The sequence below is a fragment of the Poeciliopsis prolifica genome, unplaced genomic scaffold (genome assembly GCF_027474105.1).
Source record: "Poeciliopsis prolifica strain line A6 unplaced genomic scaffold, Auburn_PproV2 SCAFFOLD047, whole genome shotgun sequence".
NCBI classification, from domain to species: Eukaryota; Metazoa; Chordata; class Actinopteri; order Cyprinodontiformes; family Poeciliidae; genus Poeciliopsis; species Poeciliopsis prolifica.
The window spans coordinates 3,208,471-3,236,232 of NW_026562422.1; the positions used below are offsets into that span (position 1 = coordinate 3,208,471).

Genomic DNA, 27,762 nt, shown 5'->3' on the forward strand with positions numbered 1-27,762 from the left:
AATAAAAACATATTTGGTAATGTGTATTTTAAAATGTCTTCAGAGAAAATATGTGCAAATTCTGGCATATTAAAAAATGACTTTTTAAATGTATTTTTTTTACTACAATGTTACTAGTTAATTCAGGATAAATATTCATTTTTTCAAATATAATTTTCAACATAAAATTATTACAATATGTGTAAATTAAAATGATGGTGTTTCTCTGATTGATCTCTAAATGCTCCATCAGCATCGACAAGTTGTTTCACAATTCTGGAGATAGTTGACTTAGGACATTTCTTCATATCACTGCTTCTACAGTCATATTTATTGCCTGTGGTTAAAACCAAATAAAGAAAATGGTTTGATGTATTTTTGATGATTCCCTCTGGTTTTCTGGAGTACAAACAAACACTCAAAACAAGCATTACAGCAAATACAAGATTTTATTTTAGATACAAGAAAATGAGATTATTTACACTTACACAGAAAGAATGTCTGATTTGTAAAGTTGCCTTTTCCAGACCAACAGTTTCAGGTCAACAAATACTCAAGCAGCACATTATCTGTTCTGTACTGATTCTAGTACAGTATGCTCAACACCTTTACTTATTATTATTATTATTATTATTATTATTATTATTATTATTACATAACTCAAACACACCAACAGGTCAATTTTCTTCTTGTCTCTCAGTAGGAAGCAGGAAACCAGCTCCCCCTACTGGCCACATCATGACAATTTGATTAATGGCAGAGAGTTTTCATTCAGCTGCACTTAAGATGCCGCCATTTTTTTAAAAACTTTGCCGCTCTTGAATTTTGCAAGCACTTCTCAAACTCACACATGTTACCAAAAGTGAACCCCGGTACTAAGTCTTGGCACCTTGAGCTCCAGCTGCAAGGCGGAGGCGATGCTAGCTGTCGGCGTTCGCCTCATTTGGCCATGGAAGACGCCGCCTCCTTCTCCAGGCTCTGAGCGAAGCGGTGGTTGAGGAAGAGGAGCTGGCCGTGAGGAAGCAGGCGGCTGAGGAGAACGTCGATCCGGCTGCTCTTCAGCAGGACCTGGAGGAGAACGGTTGCTACGGTGACAATTTGCTGATAGAGAGGAAGTTTGTTGGGGTCTTTTTTTTTTTCTTTACAGGAGAAGAATTTATTTATCTTTCTGAAAAAGTAACTAACATTTTTAGTATCTGTTACTGTCAAACATTCCCACAGCATGATGCTGCCGCCGCCACCAGACGTCCCAGTGAAGATAAGATTTTCTTTATGGTCAGAAATCTATTTAAGCTTCATCTCGACGCTGAGTGGCAGATCTCAGAAACAAAAACAAAAAGAGGTTTTCTGTCAAAACCCTCAATTTTTCCACTGTTCTTTCAACATTTGAATGAAGTAGTTTACTGAAGTTTGAGTAAAATGAACTTATTTATGTATTTAAAAACAAAATTCACACCGAGTCCCTTCTTTCTGGTTGATCAGACATCTGGAAATCAGCCCCACTGCTGCCAGTTGAGCGACTATATTTAGCCATTTTACAGGCAAAAACAAAAAAAGATTTTCTGCTGGAATTGGTGAGTGAGCATTTTTAAAGATCGGTGATCTTTAAAGAGGAAGTTTAATCGGTGGATAAATCGGTTATTAGTTTATGAAAAGGACCAAATAGTCTTTATCATTTGGTTAGTAATGCCTCCTGCTCACCTCGCTGCCTTGCCCCAGCATGTGCAGATTGTCCAGACAGAGCCTGCTCAGGTTTCTTAAGACGCCCTCAGCCAGCAGCAGGTTGTCATGAGGCTCACAGACCAGCGTGAAGCCCAGGCTCTGGACCCCCAGCCACAGGACGCTCACTTCCTCAGAGAAAGGGTCGCCCGCTCTCAGACGCACCACCCCGCTGTCTGCGTCCTGCAGGACCAGGGCCTCGTCGCCCGGCACCGCGTCCACCAGCTGCCGGCCGCTGGCCTCCCGCGACAGGGAGACGGCACTTTGGACCTGCCTTGGCGGGTAAAACAGCACCACAGTTAGTTAGACGTTGTTCGTTTCAAATTGTGGCTCAAAATAGCAAAATAAATGTTTCTCTTCATGCTTTTCTTTACAAACTTTAACAAACTGCAAAAAAAGCTTTTTCTTGTATGTGCGTCTACAGTACCTGGGGATCATTGGACCCTAAACACTGCCCCCTACTGGCTAACCAGTGCCTTGCAGTCCAATTTTATTTATTTATTTATTTTATTTTTTTGCCAAGTCCACATTTCAGTATTTAGGACAAAATGCTGAGGACTTGAAGAATATCTTGTTCATCTTTCCATAGCAAGAGATACTTGCAAGTGAAATAGTTGTTACACTGCATTAATTGTATGTTAGGTGAGGAAATTTGAGTTCATTTAAGCGTAGATTAGACCATGTATCAGAGATCAGAGGGCAACTGAGAAAAATGTGAGAACATCAGTATAGAAAATTTAAAAAAATCAAAGCTGAAGCCAAACTGGAACAATGACCTAAAAACATCCCAGTAAAATCACCCAAGACCGACAAAGTCCTGGCATGACCTAGTCAAAGCCCGGAGCTTGACCTCGAGGAAACACAGCGAATCCGTCTAAAAATGCAATCGCTCAAACATAAGAAGTGAGACAAATATGTGAGGATTGTATTTTCAAGAAAAGATTTCTGTATCTTCCTTTGTAATACATTAATGACATTTAAATTACGTCATAAGTTTTTTATTCCAATCCGTCACTCCTTTGCATAGATTTGGTGTTTGATGCATTTAATGAACAGAAAAAAAAAATCAGAATTATTTGAACATGTTTAAATGTTGGCGAATCATTAAAGGACCCATGTAAGGATGACGGAGCCGGATGTGACATGTGAGTTTGTTACCACAGTCCCGCGCTCTCACCGCTCCGCTTCCGGTGTCGCTCCTGTCCGGGATTAATACAGTAATTGATAACAACTCGCAGCCCCCTCACCTGGCCACCACAGAAACCTTCTCCCTCTGCAGGAGCCTCCTCTCCTCCTCGCCTCCTGGTTTGGACAGAACCGCCTCGTCTGGACCGAAGAGCCGGGAGAAAAGCACCCGGCTCTCCCCGGCGGACAGAGCGCCGACCGGGCCCACGGTGTGGATCAGGAAGCACCGCACCATTTCTCCGAAACGCCTTTCAAAAACCTCTGACGCGCCGCTCGGACTCCAGGAACCATTTAAAGAGCCACTCTGCGTCCTCGGGATCTTTACTTCCGGGTTGGTCAGGTGATCAACTTGAACCGGGTTGCTGCAATGCGACGTTTTCACCAGCAGAGGGCGCTCGAGATTTTTTTTGTTTCTAGTTTTGTCCATTCTTGATTAAACGGATTAAAATTGTACATATGCACATACAGTAAAACATTTCTATATTTATGTCTATATAAACTATTTTTTAATTTTCTACATGTTACTCAGAAGAAGATCTAAAATGTAAGAAAGTCTGAAGGAGGTTTCAGGCTGAGTGTCACCAGAAGACAAGCAGAGCCAACTGGTTGTCAAGCAGCTGCTGCTTCTTCAGAGAGAGAGAGTGTGTGTGTGTGTGTGTGTGTGTGTGTGTGTGTGTGTGTGTGTGTGTGTGTGTGTGTGTGTGTGTGTGTGTGTGTGTGTGTGTGTGTGTGTTAGAGGTTAAGCTGCTGTGTCAGCAAAAAAGAACACATTCATTTCTCCATTGTGGACGTCTTCTCATCTTATTTCCTGACAAACCATTTAATTGCGGACGTTGGGCTCCTGGGGCGTCTTGGTCAGTCAGCACCCAGACTGGAACAGGTCAAAGCTTGAATTCAATTCAAGGATTCAATTGAAATGTCTTGTCTTAAAAAATGACTTTTTCCATGTTACAAAAGTAGGGTCATGTGACTTTGAAGCAATGCAACGACCTTCTTGTTTGTTGTGTTCCTTACATGGTTTGGGAGAAAAAAAACGCAAACATGGGTTTGGCAAACCAGCATTAGGGCTTCAGTCACAAAGGACGCTCTTAAGAAGCCACATCGTCGTGTTGCATGAAACAGAACATGCGTGGGTGAAGAGCATCTCTGACACCTTATGGGTAATTTTCCCTCAGCTAAAAGACAGTCACTACAGCTGATAGTTAACCAAATCTTTCTGGGACCTTTGGATGTGAACGTGAAGCCAAGTCGCTCTGCCTGACCCCGCTGCAGCTGTTTGACCCGATCCGCTTCTCAGTCCAGCGTCTCATCGACTCGCAACGAGCGTGAGAGCTGCACAGCGGCTCGTGTCTGGCTGCCCACAAGAAAAAAAAACCTCAACCAGTTTTGTTGTTTTGAACAGTGAGTCACATTTCTATGTGATGAGACATACCAGCTGAGTAAGAAGAACAGGATGTGGCGAAGGGAAGGGCCAGTTCCACGGACCAATGGGGACGAAGAGCGCCTGTTTGAAACAGAGGAAGCTTCAAAACAGCATGACAGGCGGACGACTGACGATTTTATTTATTTATTTTTTGGCCTGCTGTGTGCATTCTTCACAAGGGGGAATAAAAACATCCTGAGCATGTGACGGTGTGCAGAAAGCATCGGTTCCTGAGAAACCCTCAGAAGCAAAGTTCATTCCTTCACGCCCACGGGCCACACCCGTGCACGGGCTGCATGCTTTGCTTTGCTTGCGGGGTTGCAAGGCTGATTGATTCACTGGCTGGTTTGTCAGTTTACTGTCAACGCCTCCGCAACCTGGTGGCTGCAGGTCGCAGCAAGGTTGGAGGTTTTTGGTGCTGGGTTCAGCCTTGTATCATTTCAGCTTTTCTGTGGAAGTAAATGCAAAGGACAGCTTCTGTGTACATGTATATCATCACCTTCCAAAAATAATCACCCAAGTAATCTTTTGACGAAAAGAAAAAAAGACTAACGCCATTATTTTAGATAGATGTCAACATACAGAACCAATTGAATAGAACCTTTGTGACAACTTGAAGTAGGCTGATACGTCCCAAGAAGCAACACATTGCATCTGATTCAAACTCATTTCAGGACAGACGTCGGGCCATAAGCTGCATTTCCATGACAAATGTGCATGTTGATTTTATGCTAATGTCAAAAAAATATTTTATTAACATTTCCTTTAAATAAATCCATGATGGCATTGCAGGTGTGGATGACTGTACAAAACTGTACGGGCGTTCCCTTTAAAAAAAAGCCAGAATTGATCAGAATTTGCTGAAACCAATTGATTTCAAAGTAATAATCCTCCACTGAGCTCAAAGGATTTTCATCTACTAATTTAATGTGTCTTTAAAGACTTATTTTCTTCATTGGGTCGATTTATTTTTCTGTGTTTTGATATTTTTTCTTGTAATGATTTCCTGTAAGATTCAAACATTTACACGAGATATCCACTGGAAATAAAAAAAATCTGAGGCATCTTGAATATTTGGATGTAGTTTCTAGGGCAAATATCTCAGTACAATTAAAGTGACAGGTAACTTGTTCTAAGACAATAATAATGTTAATGTTGATGAAAAATACTCATTCACTGGCAAATTATTTGATTTATGACATTCATCCTGTTAAAGATGAAATAAGTATGTTTTTCAAATGATTGACTTAAAACAAGCTGAGACGTTTTTGTCTCATTTCAGGTGTACTGAGATAAAAAGTGGGCCAAAAATACTTTGACAGATTTGGGTGTATTTGCTGTGCGTAGGTCAGGTCACGTTTCCGATAACATGCAGCAGCTCTGAATATTTGCTCTGTGTCTTTTCCAGAGAGCTGTTAAACTCTTGTCAAGGCCCGTCATGCAGCCAGGGCTCCGCCTCCAAAGAAAGGAATGTGTGTGTGAGAGTGTGTGTGTGTTGGCAGAGGGAGCAGACACGTGCTGACGCAAAGAGGCCACCCCCTACGCTGGCTGCTGGAGGGAGAATTTGAAAAACAATAAGAGCAGCTCTGTGCTGCAGGAAGACCAGCAGGCCCCGCCAAGCTGAGGAGAGGAGCAAACAAAAGAGCAGATGTGCTGCACATAGAGTTCAAACATGGCAGCAAGAACCTCTGCGTACCGAAGGCTCACTCCGCAGGTTTATGGAGCCGTCTGGATTTGCGGTGGAAAAAAAAAACCAAGCGAAATTCGAATCTGAACTGAGGCTTGCAGATGTTTTTATCCTATAGAAAGATTTTAGTTTCTGTCAGTGAAACACTTTCCTCAAACTTTCTGAATCATGAAAGCTTTTAGCTCTGTGGGAAGCAGTCACTAATATTAAAAATAATTCACAAACCTATTATTTACATCAGTGATCAGACGTTTACATACACTCCTTATATATATATATGTCTCTCTCTCTCTATATATATATATATATATATATATATATATATATATATCCCAAAGAACTAGCTCCAGAGCTAGCTAGCGAGAAGGTTGGCCTCAAAATATAAATAAATGGATGGCTATTGGGTGTAACCCAAATATTTGGCTTTCAAAGACAATTTCTTCCCATAACCAAGATGCTTATTCACAATTCTTTGAGTGTTATTTGTACAAATTTGGAAGGAAAAAGCCACAAAATGGCAACTATTGGGTATGAAATGTGTCTGCAGAGAAGACAAGATGGCTACCTATCCAGAGCCCCTAGGTGAGAGCAACTCTAGGGGTGTTTTTCCTTTTCTTAGTTTTAAGCCTACATAAATTTCTAACCTCATGTGTGGATTTAACCTGGCAAAAACCAGCCCCATGTTCTACACTACAATATGTTCAGGGGTTTTTGGACCCTCGGGTATTGAGACACTATTGATGTCTGGAGGCGTGGAATCTGTTTAACGTCGAAATTTAGCTGGTGACTTATGTGGTTTGCTAATTTGATGTAATGAACAAGCTGAGAAGAAATTGCCTGCTAGTCTCCACTGCAGAAGTAAGGCAGCTGGGAGTCAATTCAATGTTTTGAAGCCTGGCCAACATGGTCTGACCTAATAATAATTAAAAAAAACCCTGCATGGACTGAACCGCTTCGTTCATTTCCCTTGCCAGGGAACAAGACAAAAGTATTAAACGCATTATTATTCATGACTTCTTCTGTTAGCTGATTGGCCATATTGAAATTCAACTGGGAAAATCCCAAACTGAGCAGGAGTGTGTTGGGGAATAAAAAAATAATAATTATAATTACCTTCAAATGAATTGCTTAAAAAAAAGGGGGGTGGGGGGATGGAATTGTCTATCTGCAAAAATAAGACGTATTGATGGGGAAAAAAGAAAAAAACATATCCAAGAATTCATGTGACCTAACCAGGGTTTGTGAATATCAAGTCCTGGTTCCACATTTGACAGAAAGGCTTCAATTCAACCCGTCTGAATTCATATAGGATCTTTATTTCAGCAGCTCCACCACAAGCCTGCACCAAAATACTGAAGCCATCCTACTGACACTCACACAGGTTCAGAAACGGGGCAAGACCATTTTATCTTTGAAAATTAAGTCGTCACAGCAAAGGGAAAAAGAAAAAAAAAAAAAAAAAAAGATACAAATCAAAGATCTTTTCACTCTTGCCGACCTGCAGCATAAGAAAAAACTTGAACAGTGCAGTTAACAGGTAGTTTGGTTTGCTTTGGTATTTTCACTGAGAAAAACGAACAAGTATTGCAATCGGTCAGGAAGGAGAGAAAATATCTGACTTCATCTTTTTTTGCATGCCGTTACAAAATCCAATTAGCATTTTTGGAAATCCTGGACAAGATAGTACAATGATGAAGAAAAAAAATATTGGGGCGAAGTCATAAAAACAATATACATTACAAAGGAGTAGGCGAAAAAAAAGCACCTCATGGTGTTAAAATTAAGTGCTTAAAATGACAGGGAAAATAACAAAAGACGTGATTTATCATTTGGTTCAATTGTATTATTGCAATGTCACTGATTTGTGCTTCCAGATAAATCAAATTTGTCTATATGTACATCTAAAAAGAAAAACAAACAGGTAAACATGAGCAATAGGTCCAAGTGGTTTTCTTAAAACACAGTCGCTTTGCAGAACGTCAGCATTCTGTGAAGAGGACGCTTCTTTCCTTTCAAGTCATTTCCCCATCAGGAAATGTAGCATAAATATGTAAACAAAACTTGGGGGATTTGTTAAAATTAAAAAATAAAAAAAGAGGGGGAAATAAAAGAACAACAAAAAAAATCCCCTTTCTGTTGGTGTTATCCAAAAAGGCCTTTCTAGTGGGTGGGCTGAGGCAGTGGGCTGCATGGGGAGGTCCTGCTGAGTCCATTTGCACGGGGAGGCAGGTTGGGGAGGAGGTGGTCATCACCATTTCTTCAGTCGGCAGTACATGTCCCGCTTGCTGCGCTCTCCGGCCCAGGTGCGACTTTTCAGGCGGAACTTCCTCAGGTCGTCCTTGAAGTCTTCATGGTGCATCGGCCGGTAGGACTGGGGCTCGCACTGGGTCTGGACGGAAGAAGAACACACATTTAGACAAACACACACCACACTTTTTTTTTTTTTTTTTGATGAAGAATATTGTTAGGCCTTCATTTTAAATACATTCATTTGAGACTACAGGAACATGCAAATACTAAGAAAATGTTTTGGCCTAGAACTCCATGTCATCAGAATAAAGGGAATCTGTAGCTGAACTACCTGGAAAACAGGGAAGAACTCTTTGTATCCGCCCTTGAGGATGTAAAGTTCGGGGTAGTGGAGATTGGGATACATGTTGACGGCGCGGTCCCGTTCCCTGACAAAGCGGCACATTCGAGGGCCGCGCTCCGACGAGAACTCGCAGTGGAAGACGATGACAACACGCTTCTCTGGGGAGGAGGGGACGATGGGGGTCTTGAGGAGGAAATCCTCCACTTGGTCTTCCTGGTGGAGGTTCAAAGCTCCCTGAGACGGAACAGAGATCGCTCAGAATGCAAAGTAATCATCTTTATATATGTTTCTACCTCATAAAGTTAAAACCGAAGACTTACTTTGATGTGTCCACCTTCAAACTCGTAGGGGTAGCGGCAGTCTATGACGATGACCTGATCTACGAGGTGATCAAACTGGCCAGTGAGAGCCGCCACCATCTACAAGTCGATAGAACGCCCAATAAAGTTATGAAAACAAAATCCATCCATGCAACGAGTTCATGGACGGACGTAGTACAGGATGAGTACTCACCATTTCTGAGGTAATGTACTTGAGGTCTTGATGTTTTCCATCCACCGTTGGAAGAACGAAAGGCTTAAAAAGACAAAACGCAATTGGACTGGAAAAGTTGTTTCCTTCTTTAAACAACCAGAGAGAAGGGTTTCAGTCCCTCTAACCTTAGTGAAGTCTCCGATCAGCTCATTGGAACCGACCGACTTGTCCAGAAGCTTCTCGATCTCTGTGTGACAGAAGGACTTGGACCGTTGGAGCAGCGAACAACTCTGGAAGCGGAATGGAAAAGTGTTGAGGAGGAAGTTGCGGAAGTAAGGATGCGTGTTGTAAATGCCTAACGAGTCGGCAGGCCAAGATGTTTACTGTGTACAGTCAGAACATTGTAGGTCTGAGTTTCCATGGCAATTAGAGAAAAGCTCTGATTGAGACTCTTCAGCAAATTAAGAGTCACTGGACGATGTGCAGACTCAGCAAATTAGTAAGAATGAAGAGGCTCTGATGCTGTGGACCAATACACGCTGAACCAAATATTTTCACTTGTCCACTTGCAACTTCGGCAGAACTGAACTACAAAAATTCCTGCGAGGAAAATGGAGGATTCGCAAAACTAATTAGCTGGAAGTCAAGACCTTGTTTAACAGCCCCACAGCATACGCGGCGACGTCATAGCATTTGCTAAGATAATTTTATAGGACTGAAAAACTTGGAAAGTTCTTAATGGTTTACGTTTCTTCCCCTTTAGGCTCAGAAACTCACCATTCTTGGAGATTCTGGACTTTGGTCCAGCTTGGCGAGAGGTGTTCCTGTGACGCTCCGCCGCCTCTTCACCCTCACAGGAGTGTTTTCGTCTGCAGGGCAGTCGGGACGCTTCACGGCGGGGCGGGACACTGGGCTGGGCATGGAGGGCGAGCGGAACAAGTTGCGTGGCCGACACCGGACGATGGGCTACGGAGAAACGGATCATTTCTAAAAAAAAAAACTTCTTCATTTCACATCTCTTTGTTGACACTGGTGCATATTTTAATAACTTACAGAGTCCTCTCCTGTATTGTCAGCCATAAGTGGCGCAGTGAGCAAGCTCACCATTCCTGTTGGCATCCCAGAATCATCCTGCAAGAAACCCTTGATGAAATCATTTTCCATTTTATTTATTTATTTATTTATTTCAACGTTTGTACGGCATCTTACTGCCATGTTGTCATCTATTACGTCCAGAAAGCCATCGTCTTCGTCGTCGTTCAGAGAGGAGGTCAGGGAGGAGCGCCTCAGGAAGACGGGGCTTGAATCGTATTCAAGCTGCTGGACTGGCGGAGGTGAAGAGAGCTGCAAACAGGAAACAAAAAACACTCGTTCCTTTCTGAAAGCTAGGTCACGGCCTCCAGAACGAACGTGGACGGATTCTTCACAGGTTTTCTCACCATGAGAGCCGGAGCGGAGCTGGGACGGGCGGCGAAGGCGTCCTTTAAATGTCCTCCATTGAAGGAGCGCCCGCGACACCGAGACGCGGGCTTGGATGGTTTCTTGAATTCAAAGAACTCCTAAGTGTATAAAGAAAAAAGAAAAAAAAAAAAAAAAAACGAGGAGAGAAAAGAATTATACATTTTAAATGTGAGGAATATCTACCAACAACGTCTGTAAAAGAGAAGTGAGTTCTATTCACAGCGATATCCATGAGTTTCAGCTAATAGCCTGGGTATTATTGTCTTTATCCACATTAATCCACTTGAAGCAGAGAAGATTTAAACAATGACTTCGGAGATTCTAAATGAAATGGAGTCAAACTTAACCTGAAAGATGCAATGCCATTGCCGTGGTAACAGTATTTCTAGATGCTGTGGAGGGAGAATGACCCACTGACCTCTGGCATGTTCTCCTTGTTGTCAAACTGAGAGACGGAGGGCTTCATTTGTTGAGGCTGTTGGCCAAATACTCCGTAGCGATTGGAATCCGTCTCCTGTCCTTTCAGAGCCGGACTGAAGCCCAGGAGCTGGGGCTGAAATGGGAACCAGTTAGCCAACCATTGATGGAAATCCCACTTAAATGGGCAGCATTATGCCCAGAGAGCCGCTTTATAGCACAACCGAGTAACTATGTTACCTTCAGTTTTTATAAAAATGCTATACATATCAAATATGACAATTTGGACTTCCTGATTTAACTCTATGAAAGTGTGACAGTCTCTTTAAGAAGCTCCTGTTCTTTCTGAAACTCCGCCTTCAGGAAGTCATCGCAACAGGACTTCTGTTCATACTTTGATGCTTTTATCATCAAAGTGCTTGATTAAGTAGTTTCTATGGACATGTTGCAGCGCGTCAACCCCCTCCATAAAAATGAACATGCTGCCAGTTTTACATAATAATGTCCCTTTTTTCTCCTTCATTGGTATGTTTTCATTTTATCTTCTATAAATCAATTAAAATCAAAGCTGATTTATATATTGGTATTTCATTTAAAAGCAATGCAAGAGAAATTAGTCAAAATACACAGTAATGAAAAAAACTTACTGGCAATGAGTTGATTCTTCTAATTGGCATCTTCCTATAAAATAAAGGCAAAAAATGGAATTTGAATTAATACAGATTATATTTAGTCAGCAATTTCCTACCACAAAATTCTGGACTTTTACATGTAAATACTCCATTTCGCTCCAAATGTTCTGTGAACAGCTACTTCATTGACACAATTCTACAAGGAGGCAAGCCTGAAAAATCCTAAGACTTTGTTATGAGTGACCAAGGCTTTTGCAATAAACTACCAGTCATTTAAACTACCAGTCATTTAGCATGAATAAATTTTAATTAGCTCCATTTCCATTCTCAATATTTTTTTTGAAGGGATTTTGTTTAGAGACATAATTTTATTAACAGTTTCTGTTGTTTCTGTTTCATAGTTTTTGGTTCATACTTTAGATTACTTTCCCAGTTTCTGGTTTATTTGTTGTTATTAGGGCTGGATGGGGAAGAAAAAAATTCTGTTTTTGGTTTTTAAAGATTTAATTTGGAAAAATCTTACAGCTTCAAATTATTTGGACTCTGAAGTCAAGCTTATTTATTCCAGTAAATAAAAACAGTACAATCTTAATAAAAGAGTACAGTTGTAATAGGTACTACATGAAAAATAAAATTAGTATTGTTGGACATCTTCTGAATGACTACTTTGACACCAGTTTTAAAGATGAGGTAGTATTTAAACTTTTAGCACAAAAGCTACAACTTATTTTATGCAGCCGAACTTTGAAATAATCGTGCCAAGGGATTGAGCTGGTCGAGTCTAGAGATCTCTATAATTCTTTTCTTACCTGCCATTAAAACATTTTTAAAAGTGGTAAAATTGTCTTTATTCTGCTGATATGACTATATAAAAACAACAAAAGTGATATGAAAATAACAAAGAAAAAACACTTCTTTAAAATATGTTATTTATAATTTTATTTCGTGAAGGAGGTTAAATCTGAGCTTCAAAATCGCAACAAACAGCAACAGACTTCATGACTGAAAAACAAACAAAAACTTACTCGTTGACAACTCGCCGTGACTGCTGAATGGCTTTTTCAAATCTGCAACAACACAAAAGAGAAAACGTGTCAGGAGTTCGACGAGACGTTCCGCCGCAATTAAAGAGGAAATCCTGCCTCTGGATTGGTGGCCGCCGATCAGAAGCCCTTGAGTGAATCAAAGAGGTAAGAGGTGGTGCTTTGTGTTGGAGTAATGCCCACCTGTATGCTAAACGAGCAGAGAGCCAAGAGTGCAGCTTAGAGAGAGGAGAGGGTTTGGGTGGATGGGGGGGGAGCAGGAGAAGCGATGCAGAGATCAGCTAATCTAGCAGCTGCCAGCCCGTAGCTGGAGGAGTTCTTTGTTAGCTGATGGGGGGAGCGTGTCCCATTCATCCAGCTCTAGAGGACTGGAAAGCAGTTGTTCTATGGAGGTCACCCTCATTTCTATAGCACACACACACACACACACACACACAAAAAAAAAACACTCCCTTTCCTTTCGTTCACTTATTGAAACACCAGGGTATCAAAACCCCTGGGCGTCATCTCACCAACACAGCGGTGCTCAAGCCGACTTCATCGCAGCCAAAACTGCAGAAACTACATTAATGGCAGGCCACAAAAGTTAATAAAAAATGTTATTCTAGATATTAAATTTTTTAACATCTGTATATCATTAAATCTATTTTTTTGAAACGCACTAAAACAGTAATATGAAGAAAAAACAAACAAAAAAAACAGACCATGCAGCCACCAATTTGAAAAACAAGAACCATACATATTTTGTCAAGAGCCATTATCAAAATCCACCAATAAACATCAGATGTGTTACTCACTGGTATTATGGTTCAAAGGCAACTCTAAACTGGTGGCTTTTTAGTGTTTGTTTAAAGGAACTGTTGAGTAGTTTATAAAATATCCACAACATAAAGAAGGACTTAAAATGTTGCCTTAAAGATTTGCCTCATCCAACTGGGTTTTTTTCCACGTTTCAATTTTATTAAAACTGTCACCTTGTTGTGATGGCATGGTGTGAAGAAAATTTCAAAAATTAGTGCTACTATTGCATTCTGTAAAAATGCACAGTTCAGTCAAAGCAACCAATCAGAGTCAGGAGGCGGGTCTTGGCACTGCCAATCATCCTCCTGAATGTGCTGCTAAATGCACTAATGGTGGGAAAACAAGTTTACATACTGCCACTTTAATCGTTTATTCTGTGGGCCAAAGTTTCATTTTTTTAACTCATTCTTGTCCTGAGGTCAGAGGGCAAACAAAATCCTTTCAACGTCACACTTTGTACACCCCTCGTCTAACATAAGAGCAGAGAACGTCCTCCTCCCCGATCCTGGAGGTTTCCTAGCAACCCAACAGCTGGGAAAGGGGGTCAATGAGGCCTTTAGCACCCGGCCTCTTAGCCGCTGCGAAGAACTTCCATCAGAGAGCAGCAGATGTCTCAAGCTGAGTCAGGAGGCCACCCAAGATCAGCCAACTGCTCAAGATAACAATGAAGCAGAGACGCGTCGCAGAGGGCCGTGTTTGGGTTTACGCAGCGTTAATACAGTCCAGATATGGCTTTTTGCCAAACAATGTCTCACCAAGAGTTAAGAGTTGACCACTGTCAGGACGTTTTGTCTACCTACAGAAGATTCAAATGTTTTTGTTTTTTTTAAATCAGCTTCTCTGGTTGAAAAAAAAAATAAAAAAATCAATAAAAAAATACTTAGGATTAACACAAGAATTGAATTAAGATTTGAAAAATAATAATAAAAATAGACATGATGTTTGAGTTGATGAAAATCTTCCAAAGTACTACTGCTGAGGAAAAAAGAAAAAAAAGTTATTTCTACTCAAGACAGTGTTTTGATCATCTATAAACAAAGAAAAAAAAAAAGACACTCCGTTTTTATACATTTTGTTTTCTGGAAGACAAACCCAGTCAAGGAGAGAAAGAAAAATTAGGTGATTATGATTTCTGGGTGGTTGAGTCTCTGAAAATAAAGTTGCTGTGCTGACGCGACTGTCAGATTAGAGGAACAATAAATCCTATAAATTAAAAATGAAGCTTGGTCAAGCTGAACCCAAGCACATGGTTAGAGAAGCATGGGGGTTAGAGAGGTGGGAGGGGGTAGAAAGAAACCACTGATTAGAACAGACAGGAGGAAAGAAAAGAAAAAAAAATAAATAAAAAAGAAACTCACGTGTCTTCCACTTCCCCATCCACAGGACTAGGAAGATCCAAGCCAAGGCCTGGGAAGATGGGAATCTCAAATTTATTCAAAAGACTCAAAAAAAAAAAAAGCAACATAAACAGAGCTGCTGTCCATGAAGTGTGGGAATGAAATTAGCAGCAATGAATTAACACGAGACCCCGAGGCATAAGATCTAATAATAGCAATAAAAAAAACAACAATAGGTTCATTTTGAGCTCACCAGCATCAGATGAGACGTCTGAGGCGAAAGAAGGAACCTTCTCCAGGGGGGGATGCTTTCTCCTTTTCGGGGTATCAGATTGGCTGAGAGAGTGAGGGAGTCAAACAAAGATACGTCTATATGCTGCAAACTTTTTACTAACGATTTTGTGACTATATAGAAAAAATAATAATAAATGGTACCTTCCAAGGCCGCCTAAGTTGTTCATGTCCAGAGCCAAATTGGTGACGGGAGACAATACGGCCGATGGACCGGGGGAGAACAGATTCCTGCAGTGCGAACTCCTTGCGCTGACGTCGGGGAGGTGAAGCGAGGAAAGCCCGGGATCCCAGCGGGCCTGCTTTTGAAAGCGCCGCTTTGCGGGCTAGCACTGCCGAAACGGGGCTCCATCTTCCCTGCCTCTTACTCCAGATAAACCCCAGAGACAGCAGTTTGGGGGTAGATTTAGCCTGAGCTTTGAGGCCGGACGATGCCAATGAGTAAGACACTCCTGAGCCCACGCTATCCCGGAAGCTAACCAGCCAGCTAGCGTGAATTTAAGAACACATTTCCAAAAATGCGTCTCCGAAACACCGGAGGAAGGTGACCCGGTGGCTCCGCGTAGACAAAAACGTTCATTCGGCCTTGTAAAAAAAATATCTAGAGCCACATAATTACTACCTATGCCAGAGAGCCGAACGACACAGCGTTATCTCTCTGGCAGCCCCTCGTCTCTGAGGGAGCCTGTGGCTGCTCGTATTTATGTTCAAAATAGAACTCCAGAAGCGGCAAAGTTTCATCCAATCAGAAACGCTGTAACATCCAGCTAGCCAATTGGAGCCCAAAACGCCTCTTTCCTGTTGTTTTCTTACCGGATAAGGATGTAACGCAATGCTTATGTTTTTTTTTTGTTTTGTTTTTTTATGTTGTCATGTGAAACTTTTGTTAGAATCTTGTGGAAATGAAAATGAAAAGTGATGGTATATAAAAATTATTTGACTAAACTTTCTTTGAAGAATCTTTTTTTTTAAGTTATAACTTGCTGACACACACAAGCAAGAATGTGTGTATTTTTTAAATGGAGTGATTCTGTTTCTATTGTAAAGTTGCATAGAAAAAGATGGACATTTTGCATCATCTACTGAAAGACACTGTTAGTGTATTTTAATAGTTACAGTCATCAAGCACAGTAAAGTATAAGGAAAATGCCAGTGTGCACTCAGAGCTTGCCGGCAAAGAAAACCTCTAGTGTATTGTGACTTCATTGTCTGAGTCCTAAATGGCCCCTAGCACAAAGACAAAATAGTTTGCCACCATTCCAGTTCCATAAATATGCCTGAGCACTTCTGTTCCACAATCCTGCCATACCACGCAGTTTAGTCTTTGCTAATTCAGCAAAATAAGGTTATATCATTCCAGGATAAAGCCTTTTTTAAATGAACTATTCAGCTCTATTTCTTTTTCGCGTTTATCAGGTAAATTATTTTATTTGTGCACCCAGTGTTGCTTCAGCTGCCCTTTATTACTACAGCTGTAGAAATAGGGTTTCAGATGGACACTATGTTTGCCCAAAGATCAGAAAATCGTAGAAGTGATTTACAGAAGCGCTCACGTGTAACCAGTTCAACCAGAGTATGTGCGCTGTCCAACCAACAAAACCAGACAGAGGTTATTAGTTCAAATAACATAATTTCGGCTGAGGTTTGTGGGGAGCTCTTAGATGTGATTCTGCAGCTTCTCTTCTACGGTTGACATGAGTAACACCATAAAATCTTTCTCCGAAAGTTAAGTTCCTCATTTGGGCCTCTACAGTGCATTTACAATTCTGAAAGAGACGACGCGCAAGATTCCAAACATAGCACCTTAATCCATCGCTGTTTGAATTAGTAATACCAATAAATCCTGCCAGCGTCTGGCTGAAAGGTAGAGCACTCCTTCTTCAACATGTTATTGGCTTGGTAGGTGTGAATAAAGTTTAATAAAGGTCCATGTCAAAGTAAGAGCATGGGGCTCCACATCCTACATGCGAAAAAGAGGAAACAAGAGGTGGAGAGTGAGAAGGTAACCTCCTCCAAACTGGAGCGATGTTATATTTCCATCTCCCAGCCAATGACTGGCGCAGACAGGAACCTGCAAGGACAAGTGGAGATTGACAATGGATAGATGCATGAATGCAATGCAGTATTATTACAACCTCCTCAGTGGGTCTCCTGACAAAATCTTTCACTTTGAAGCAAGAATCAACAAAATGTCGCCCAGACACATATGCACCATGAAGGGCATTGTTTGGAGTTATTTTTGCAGTTTAAGAATATTTACCAGGAAGCGTAAAGTGAAAGACATCACGGTGTGGTGAGGCTTTCTGATGACACAAAAGCTCATCAGAGTTGTGGACGAAGCTGAATAACAGGATCGTGTGTTTTTCAGTCTCAGCTCATTTTAATCTGCGGTGTGAGGTTATGCTGTTGGATACACAGCTGAGTCAAGCAGGAGACTATGTGGAGCAGTCGGAAATGAAAAGAGTTCCTGCACAAACAGGTCGAACAATGAAATGAGAGATTTATTGCTTTAATCAGCAGAACTTCCCAGCAAATGAATTCAGCTTGTTTTACTTGCTAGATTTACGTCGTCTATCAGAAAGTCATTATGTTATGCTACCTAACCGGCAGTTTTACTGTTGCTGTTTCCCATATGTATATATATTTTTTTTATTTCAAATGCCTTCATGTGTTAGAACTACCATTTGTTTTGTAACATCAGTTGTCAGCAGAGCTTTTATCGTGTGAAAGGATTTCAGAAGTTTCTGAATCATTCCTGCAGGACTTGATTCAATCGCTGAAGTTTACAGCAGTAATTAACTTTGAGACTGCAGGGAGTGGAGCGGTATTATCTGGCTCAAGTACATTCTCACATTAAGCCTGGGAAATCTGACTTTTAGGTATAAACATGAAGCGCCAATAAACCCCATGAGAGCAGGTTTCTCCAACACTAGGCCTCTGGGGTTTGTGTTTGGCAACTTTTAAGTCTGTCCCTGATCCCGACACATCTGAGATGTTTCTTTACAGAAAGCATTTTTATTAAGGGTTGCATTGCCTCTTGAAACAATCCACTGGTCAACTCTGAAAGAACAAACTGTCAAGGAGGTCCCGATTGGCCACTCGAAGGACCGTTAGCGCTCAGCTTACGTGGAAACCTGTTGGTGCAGCAGCAGCGTTAACATTGACAGCAAGACAGCAACTACATTACAAAGCTCCTGATCGTCGCATGCGAGGAAATCAGAGGCGCCACAGTCGATCTCCAAAGGCTCGACACCGTGCCAATGGCAGAATGCATGGGGCAGTTTGGCAAGCCGCTTGAGTAAACATTCAATTCCTCTATCTTTATTTTTGTGTGTTAGTATGTAGCCACACCAAGACATTTGCTCTAACTAGTTCAGTATTTTCCCATGCCAGTTCAAAAACTCTTAACTGTCCTCAGCAACCATTGACACTTTTGTCCAGACGTTCTACGAGCTAAAATGTGAATCTAGTAGACTTCTAGATGCCTCATCCTGTTGACTTGTAATACAAGTCAAACTTGCTGAACGTTTGTAGCCGTAGTAGCAAACTGGTAAGAGCAAAACTATTTCAGTTTTTCTCAGTTGACAGTAGAAACACAAATGACATAATAGTCTCTTCACATGACAGATTCTTACTTCTGTGAGTTCATTCTGTTATTTTATAGCCTTAACTTTACTTTTTTCTCTTTTTTTAAGTTGTTTGCAGCAAATGGAAGTCAGTCGCAAGCAGTTTAGCAGTGGAGGAAAACGTCTGTTGTGACACGTTGGATCTTGTCTGTTTAACCCGTACGCAGACGCGTGTTGTGGATTTACAGAGAGGTTGGCGTGAGAACGTTTCTGGCTCCACCACTCTGGAGCCGCACAGGGTTTCTGTCATGATTACACAGGAACTGCTGCTGCTTTTCAAGCAGAGGTTTGTTTCCAGAGCTCCCAGTCTGAACTGAAGCACGAAGCGCAAGAAAAACGTCAAGACAGAAATCTGTTTCTGGTAACCTTCCTATTTAAAGTCTCAGAAGAAAAGGCCCATTTGACACGTGTATGCAGATTATTTTCAACAAAACATTCCTACATGTGCCTTTTAGGGGTTTTTTTGGTTGGTTTTAGCCTTGGACCTAAGATACACCCAAGTTGCAAAAACAAAGACATTTAGCTGGACTTTGATTTTCCCTCTAGAAATATCAAACTTTACTGATTGGTCTTAAACTCGAACTCAAGCTTTTGTTTTTCCATATTACGATGGATTATAAAACTAACTCATTACAAGACCAACATGTAATCCACCTTTTTTTGTTATGTGATTAGCATTCTAGGACAGGTTAGCAGTCAGGCTAGCCTGACTATTGCCTACCTACGCAATTCCTCTCCCTTTACTAATCCGTTTGGGATTGTGAACGATGTTTTGGAATTAAAGTCCTCTTATTGTTGTAGTTTTAACGATGGTAACGGAGGACGTGAACAAAGCCATTCAGTTCGTGTTGGCCGCTCTTCCAGATGTTGAGCAGTTAAAGTTGGAGGAGTAAGACGAATGTTTAAGACGTTTTCTATTTTTTATTTCTTTTTTTTTTTTGCCGGGAATGTGTCATAGCACCAGACAGGAATTGGGTCATTAACAGCACACACAATTTCCTGTTGGTTTCATGGAGTAGCTTTCTTCACAATTGAGCGCCAAACATTAGCAATTGGGTAAAATCAGATGCAGTCGCCTAAAACCTCAACAGAATCTGAAGAATCCTGTCATTTCTCTGCTCTGCACAAAGCCTAAGGACAAGGTGCTGGTTTTCACCAGGCGACAGTTGGGCTAACAGCAGAGGTGCTTTTCATGAATATGCAACTCTGGGACTTAGCCAGGAACACATTTAAAAGAAAAAATAAAAGAAACAAAAAAAGAAGAAGGACCAAACATCTGCCCATGGATGAGGCAGACAGAGGAATGCTGCAGAAGAAGAGACAAAAGACAAGCAGCGGACGAAGACGAATGGAGGCCGGAGTTTTGTTGGGGGTCAGTTAAAAGCAGTCGGGGTTAGAGGAGGTTAATGTTTATGGAGTGAAAATGAGGAATCTTGAAAAGGTGTTTTGTGCTTTATAAAAGACGCAGTGGAGGAACAAAGGAAAATGAGCATTTTGTCTTTTTTCCATGAAGACTGCGTCACAAAATTAATGTCACTTTTGAAAGAGAATGAAAGCAATCTTCCAGTTTCTGAGTCTTTCTTGTACAACGCAATAAAACACAGATCAAAATGCGACGCAATCGTCTTCATTGCCGTCTCTGTTGTGGAAAGGGGTCACAGTTTCAAACACGTGAGCACAATCTAATCTCTAGAGGAACCGTTTCAGTCTCACCTGGCGGTAGGTTTACAGCTGCGGGGTAGGGCCTGGCGTGTTGGTGCTAATGTGTTGGTTGGTGATTCAAACTGGGAGCCCGCTCAGTGGTTTACAGCCTTACATAAGCAGTTCTTTATCTATGCTGATTGCTGGAGACTCAGGCTCTGATCGCTATCACCGGCGGGAACCTGTTATTATTTCTAAAAGCCGCCTTGGTGGACTTAATATCTTTTTCTACTAAATATGAAGAACAAAATGCTTGCAGTCAAAAGTTAAAAAGCAATCTTCATTGCATTGAATATGTATTTTTTGGGGTTGTTAGTGACGTGAGGTTTTTAATTTCTCAGTGGATTTTTGAAACAAGAATTTGGGCCCGAGAGGGTTCATTTTAGATTCCTCCAATCAGAACAAGTTGATCCAAAAATACTTTATTGAAGGGAAATTGCATGTTGTTGTAATTTATATTGATTATTATTATTATTCAAACTGGTTCGAAATTGTGAGTTGTGTAGTTATTAGCCCTCCTGATGAAATCACATAAGACTCTGGAGCTAATCATAATGAAAACTGCTGTTACTTGTACTGTTTCCAAAAGTAGAAAAAAATCTCCACAAAGTTGGTTTGATAGATTTTTATTGAGATTCTTAATTGTAACTGGAAAACTGAAGGATGACCAAGACAAAACAATAAGCAACACAGACAAATTGACAATAATAACGATGACAAAACAAGAACGTATGAATTTACAAATTTAAAAAGAATAAAGGTTCTTGTGTTCCTCAAGAGAAACACAAGAAAATCCAAATCGTTCCGTTTCATCCAGCTCCGTGTTTCTCAACCTTTTGTGAGCCAGTGACCTCTTCTGAAGAAAGGGATTTCTGAAGGAACAGGGCTTGTTACTTGTGGATAATAGTTTTTACTTGTTACACGTAATAGGATGTATTTACCATTTTATTTTGTTTTTGGAACTCTTTATCAAGTCTATAAGTCAGTACAATGTTCATCTATTTACACTTTGAATGTGTAAAAGTCCACTTTTGCACACTATATACATTTTTCAGCACAGCACCTCTCTTCATGTATCTTACCATGGCTTCTTTTTTTTTAAACTACCGAGTGTGGATTTGAGACAAACTGAACATATATTTACTACTTTTAGGACATTTTCTGATGAAGAGCAGCTGGTTGAAAGAGGGAGAACTGGAAGAGGCAGAGTTTCAATGGACGATGGGGGTCCTGCTGGGGGTCCCGAGGCCCCGCAGGAGCATTTTCTTCTTAATTTCTAGTACAAAAAACCCTCAAAACAACTAAAACAAAAGGAAAACAAAATGTTTTGAGGCATAGCTGTAAACAGGTCAACTGTTTAAACCCAGCTTTTTCAGATTGTTATTGTCCAGAGTGTCTTTTTTTTGTTTTGTTTTGTTTTACCACAGTCTAAAATCATGACTGTTTAGTTAATTTGATCAAGTTGAAAGTCCAGGGTAGTAAGAAAAATTACTATTTATTTTTCCAACACTGCCCCCTTGTGGACGAAATATCACACACAGGAATGTATCATAAAACACACCAGGCAAACACTATAATAATAATAACTAATAATAATAATTAATTATTATTAATAATTAATAATAATAATAATAATTATTATTATTATTATTATTATTATATTATTAATAATAATAATTTTTTATTATTATTATTAATACTATAATAATAATAATAATAATAATAATAATTATTATTATTAGTAGTAGTAGTAGTAGTTATTATTATTTTTATTATTATTATTATTATTATGATATCAAACCACCGATTAAATTAATTTCTTTCTAGTCATGAATTGAGACTAAATTATGTTTATGTTCTGACACATTCTGTTGTTCTGTTTTATAAATGTAAGTTTGTTGCCATTTTATTCATTTTTTTCATTGAAAGAAGACGCGCAGTAAAGCCGGACCGCCAGCAGGTGGCAGCATGCTGTAACTCAATGCATTCCACTTTTAGCTCGAATAGATCTGGGAGTCTACTTACGATGCAAGAACACAAAGAAGAACATTGTTTATCCAGACCCATGGTGCTATTTCAGAGCATGATCAAGTAACTATGTAGTAATAGAAACTCACAGTTTGTTTGTGTTTTGAATACATTTTCTGAACCTAACTTTTGACAACTAAACGTTTGTAGATGCAGAGTGCCGCACGGACGTGACCGTGGTCGGCCTCACAAAGCTGGAGCATGCTGTGAGAGGCTACACCACTGAGATCTGAAACCTCAAAGAGGACGTCTCTGTGACTTTATTTACTCCAGAAACCTTCCAGAACAACGAGAAAACGTACGTTTTATGCCGGATTGGCCATCGTTTTAGGTTTGATCGATGCAACTTTCTCGGCTCTGTGAACCATGCGTCAGATTGTCATCATTGTCAGCTCTCCACATTTGAGCAATTTATTATGATACTTATGCTTCTCAGATTGAAACTGCAACTTTAAGACCATGCGTATTGATTTAATGTGTCAATAGCCACTGCGTCTGTCTCCCAGACTCCCAGATCTATTCGAGCTAAAAGTGGAATGCATTGAGTTACAACATGCTGCCACCTACTGGCAGTCCGGCTTTACTGCGCGTCTTCTTTCAATGAAAAAAATGGATAAAATGGCAACAAATTGACATTTATAAATGTATGCGTATGTCTTGGAATGATTCGTGTTCTTTATGAAAGACTCTTAATATAGTGGCCGAGCGAGAAGCAATTCAATGAATCTGTGTCGTTTGGAAAGGTCTCCATTCCCTTCCACATAAATATCATTTTTGCTCCATACTACAAAATCGCAACCTTGCGCATCCACAATGCGAATCTGAACCTGGACCTAATCCAGGGTGATTCAGATCTCGTTGCTCAGAATTTCTGTCCTCGATGAGACCAAAGCCAGGCTGTCCAGCACACATGCTCAGACTGACTTCACCCTGTTCACTCTGTGGACACTGGAGGACGAGACAATGAAAGTTAGACAGGAAAAACACTCTTCAAAACATGGGAATATGACCTTCTTTTTTTTTTTTCTTAAAGATTGTGTTTCAGCTATTTCACTAATCAACAACAGTGCTGGAAAGTGAGAGCGTGTTTGTATCTGTGGATGAACCAGGCGTGTTCCACTGTTCAGAATGTTGGAATATGGACTGAAACAGGAGTTTCCCAGCCAAAATGGTATCAAAATGTATGAACTTCATCCAGCCAAGTAGTGATAAATTTATCCTTGATAGAAAAAAAAAGAAAAAGAAAAAAGCTAGCTAACAAGGGACTATTAGCAGCTAGCTTGCAGTGGCCTCGATTGGCTCCATTCACAGAATAAAAGATTTCTGCGTGCGACTCAAACTTTTGCCCGATAGAAAAGCGCCGCAAAGTAAATGAATGCAGAGAATATACTGGAATAAATAGTCCAATTTTGAACCATTGCTCATATTCAGCCACACAGAAAAACTTTTGAGCACTGATCGGCCCGTTTACGGTCACGCCATCTCTTGAATACCTTGGTTATAATTTATCTCTATTCCACACAGGGGCACTCAAAGCTTCTAGAAATCCCCTTTTCTGGTCAAAACATTGGATTTTCGCTCCAAACACAATAGAAATTCTTTGACGTTGCTAAAGTTGGTTCAGATATTTAGCAATGTGTCTCAAAACCTCATATAGAATCCAAGTTTGTTAAAACACACAGAACAAGTAAGAGGTACAGGAAAAAAAACAGGAGTGAATCTATATATATATATATATATATATATATAAATGCAAAATTACTATTACATATCATGTATATTATAATAAAAGTTGAAAACAAAGCAAAACTGAATAAAATTAAACGTGAGATCATTGCAACCCTTTAGCTGAAACAAAAACATACAGAGTCTATTTTGATGTTGTTCAGGTCGAGGTCTAATTCTACGACTGCCGGCCAGATTTACGCGCCGCATGAAAAACACGTCACAGTTTTTCAAACGTCTTGGCACTCGAGACCATTCAACACTTTCAGAAACACGGGTCGAGCCTCGCATTATAAGCAACGCAACAAGAAGATCTGCTGAGACCCTCTGAACAACGTGATTCACTTTCAGCTCTCTTTGTTCGTTTCTCTGTTCTTCAACTGCAGGTCGAACAGAGCAGCATCATATCAGTCCAAAGTCGTAAAAAAAAAAAATAAAATAAAATAAAATAAATAAATAAAAAAACACTGAAAATAATCTGCAGGACATGTTAAAGTCAAAAGTGATATATAAGATAAGACTGACACCTTTCCACTGTAGGCATGTCATAACAGAGGAAGCACTGGTGTGATTTATAAGCTTATAACCAAAAGAGAGGCTGAAGCTCTCGCTTTCACTCAAAAACCATCCGCTGTGGGCATTAGGGATGCAGTTGTTGGCAAAATTATGTGTAACATTAATATTAATATGCTTTAAAGCAGACATGTCCAAAGTCCGGCCCGGGGGCCAAATGCGGCCCGTGGTCAATTTTCATCCGGCCCGCAGCCTCCGTCATAGAATCAATAACGCCTGGCCCGCGTGTAATACATTACTTGCGTGTTCTAAGTGCTGACATCTAGAGGCTCAAATAGGAACAGCAAATTAGTATGTGAGGCCCCCCAATTTTCTAAAATGGCGGCAATTAGCAAAAGGAGGAAAGTTGACAGCGAGGGCCGACGGTTCAAGGATGGGTGGAAATTGGACTATTTCTTCATTGAAATACGTAACAACTGTGTTTGCCTCATTTGTAAAGAGACAGTGGCTGTTTTAAAGAGTTCAATGTGAAGCGACATTATCAAACTAAACATGCTGAGGCACATGACAAGATCACAGGTAATGAACGCAGCGAGAAACTGAAACACCTTGAAGCTAGCTTAATCTCACAGCAGCAATATTTTACAAAAGCTCGAGAGTCAAACGAGAATGCTACAAAGGCTAGTTACGAGGTAGCAGCGCTGATCCAAAGCATTGCAAACCTTTCACCGTTTCACTAGTGCGCAGTGTCCTGTCCCCGCGTCGCCAAGCCAGAGAGGTGTGCTAATCAACATTTATAGTTACTGTCATATTTTAAATGAGCCCTGCACTTGTTATGACAATTTCTCTGTTATTGTGTTTAAAAATTCTGTAAATATTAAACTCCCATTTTGAGATTTTTTTTGTTTCAAATGTAATTTGTACCCAAGAGTACAATTACTTCTCTTCAACTGTTACAAAAAAGTTAGTGTTAAAAAAGTGAAGTTAAATGAATATTTAATTTCAATTTTCAATGTCAATTGAATTTTGATATGTATGTTACAAATGAACCAAAACATATGCTTAAGATGGCTGAAATTAAAATAAAAAAGCAAATCTGAAACACACAACAGCTCGCTGAAATGTATTTAAATTAATTGCTATTATATGTAAAAAAGTCCGCCATGGTTGGCCCCCTATATTTTTAACACACCAAATCTGGCCCCCTTTGCAAAAAGTTTGACACCCTGCTTTAAAGCCTCATGCAGACACCACATTGATCAGTCTGTACCTGTGTTTAGAACAGCAGAGCAGGAGAGAACTTTATGGTACAGCTAAAAATTATTTAGTACTCGAGTCGGATAAATATTATCGTTGGCAATAATGTTTACCAGTGTTGTTTGTCTCTTTCTTGGAGAGTTTCGACCCCTGCTGTCAAATACTTCATATTTATTTCATCGCCGTTTGACGACATGTTGGTGTGATTATAATTGTATTTGGTCGTTTGTTTTTAAGCCTTTCTAAACAAATGTGTCCTTTAGTTGACTGTCTAAAAACCCTCTGTAAATCAAGTCTGATTTAAATAGAGATTTCTGGGTTTCTTGCTGCAGCTGTGTAATTGGAGGAAAGCTCACGATTAACATGTATATCCATTAAAATGCTGGTTGGAACAATTTCCATAAAAAGTTGTGTAATGAGCTAAGAAATGCTGAGACATCCGTTCAAATTTTTATCACTTAAAGGGACAGTATTATTTGTTTTCCAGAAACATGGGGCCATTTTAGAGCATAATCAAGCAACTATGTTGATTCTATTTAAAAATGCTATAATTGTCAAATTTGACTTTCTAATTTGAGTCTGTCTCTTTAAAAACTCCCAATGTTTCTGAAACTCCACCTTCAGAAAGTCATTGTAACACCTCTCCTCTAATAACCCCTTGATGTTTTTTGGTTGTTGTTTTTTTTTTTATCAGCGTACACCGAGCATCTTGGAGGTGGAGCTTGGTCCAGCCAGGCGTTTTGTAGGGTAGGGTAGGGTTAGGGTTAGGGTTAGGGTTACCATGGGAGATTAAAAAGTCAAGAGAGTCAACACTCTGGATATGTTTTTGATGAGGAGATAACATTACGGCATAATGTAAATCTAAAAAAAGAAGTCGATTTTACGTCACGCTGCCCTTATAAATTGCTCCAAGTGTTTCTTCCAGCAGATGGCAGCGGTCAGTCGTTCACCTGGTCTGGGCTCTTCCTGCCAGCCTGTGTGTGGTCTTGTTTGAAGCGTCAGCCGAGCTCTCATAAACACACTAAATTAACCATTGTGTCCCTCTCTCTTTGCACAGCTTAAAAGGCAGGAAAGTGAGGTGTAACGTGCCTTTAGATGGGCTGCCCATGCTAATTATTGCGCTCGGTCCATCATGGCCCACAAAGTCAGCATATGTGTCTTTGTTTGGCATTTCTCCAGGGAGACGGCCGCTTTGATCTGCCCTCTTTGTCGTCCGTGTCAGATTCACGCGGGCAGATGCAAATCGCCACGGGCGCGCTGGGCCACTGTAAAGCGGCGGTCCTGGAGCGCTGTCGTTACGCGGCTGAATGGAGGCCGGAACACAGACTTCAAAGCAGCGAGAGCACGAACGGACAATGTGGACAATTAAGAAACAGATTTCAAGCCAATAAAGTCAAATAATAAAAAAAAGACTTGCTGGTGTAATTCCATGAGACATAAAGGAACTAAACATTTTAGTCAACTCTGGTTTTGTACCTTTTCCCAGTTACAAACAAGAACAAAGCAGCAGATTTTTAGATTTGAAAGTGTCGAGACAGAGAGAGAGAGAAAGAGAGGATCTCACCCAAAAGTCCAGAAACAAAACACACTGTAAATTGCGTAATCCAACAATATGTAAAAAAGTATTTGACTCCCTAGCCGTACGCACAATAGCAGACTCTCATTGGCAAACATTTCTTGTAAACGTTGCAAAAATGTTCTAAGTGTCTGTGACTTCTTTGCTGCATGTTGGCAAAATATGAAGCCAAAGAATTTGGTTTTATTCCAGCATCTTCACTCAATCATTTACTTGTGCTCTTCTTTGCTTTTCTCTTTCTCTCCATTTCCAAAACAAAGCAAAAAAGAAAAAAAAATACATAAACGGTTGAGA

General features: G+C 40.3%; 2 protein-coding genes across 2 annotated transcripts; both read right to left on the minus strand.

The window, feature by feature from the left end:
- Nucleotides 1–409: 409 nt before the first annotated feature.
- On the minus strand, nucleotides 410–3,338 carry ap5s1 (adaptor related protein complex 5 subunit sigma 1). Its single transcript, XM_055057223.1, has 3 exons — nucleotides 2,946–3,338; nucleotides 1,681–1,972; nucleotides 410–1,047 (listed from the first exon to the last, which is right to left on the minus strand). Exons 1-3 carry the CDS (start codon nucleotides 3,308–3,310, stop codon nucleotides 919–921), a joined length of 786 nt encoding a protein of 261 aa, XP_054913198.1. The 5' UTR covers nucleotides 3,311–3,338; the 3' UTR covers nucleotides 410–918.
- A 3,951-nt stretch (nucleotides 3,339–7,289) lies between these two features.
- Nucleotides 7,290–15,741, minus strand: cdc25b (cell division cycle 25B). Its single transcript, XM_055057373.1, is given in 16 exon segments — nucleotides 7,290–8,382; nucleotides 8,575–8,820; nucleotides 8,907–9,005; nucleotides 9,100–9,162; nucleotides 9,246–9,350; nucleotides 9,838–10,026; nucleotides 10,114–10,191; nucleotides 10,270–10,404; nucleotides 10,500–10,619; nucleotides 10,940–11,074; nucleotides 11,586–11,619; nucleotides 12,596–12,637; nucleotides 14,773–14,821; nucleotides 15,005–15,087; nucleotides 15,187–15,307; nucleotides 15,310–15,741. Coding segments are annotated over 16 exon segments (1,725 nt in total). The 5' UTR covers nucleotides 15,395–15,741; the 3' UTR covers nucleotides 7,290–8,241.
- Nucleotides 15,742–27,762: the final 12,021 nt, after the last annotated feature.

What these genes read in the sequence shown, in the direction of transcription:
- ap5s1 (XM_055057223.1), bottom strand. Translation starts at nt 3,310, where the DNA reads ATGGACAAAACTAGAAACAAAAAAAATCTCGAGCGCCCTCTGCTGGTG. An exon ending in AAGGTTTCTGTGGTGGCCAG is followed by an intron (nt 1,973 to 2,945) that starts GTGAGGGGGCTG and finishes TTACCCGCCAAG; the next exon opens with GCAGGTCCAAAGTGCCGTCT. An exon ending in TGCTGGGGCAAGGCAGCGAG is followed by an intron (nt 1,048 to 1,680) that starts GTGAGCAGGAGG and finishes GTTCTCCTCCAG; the next exon opens with GTCCTGCTGAAGAGCAGCCG.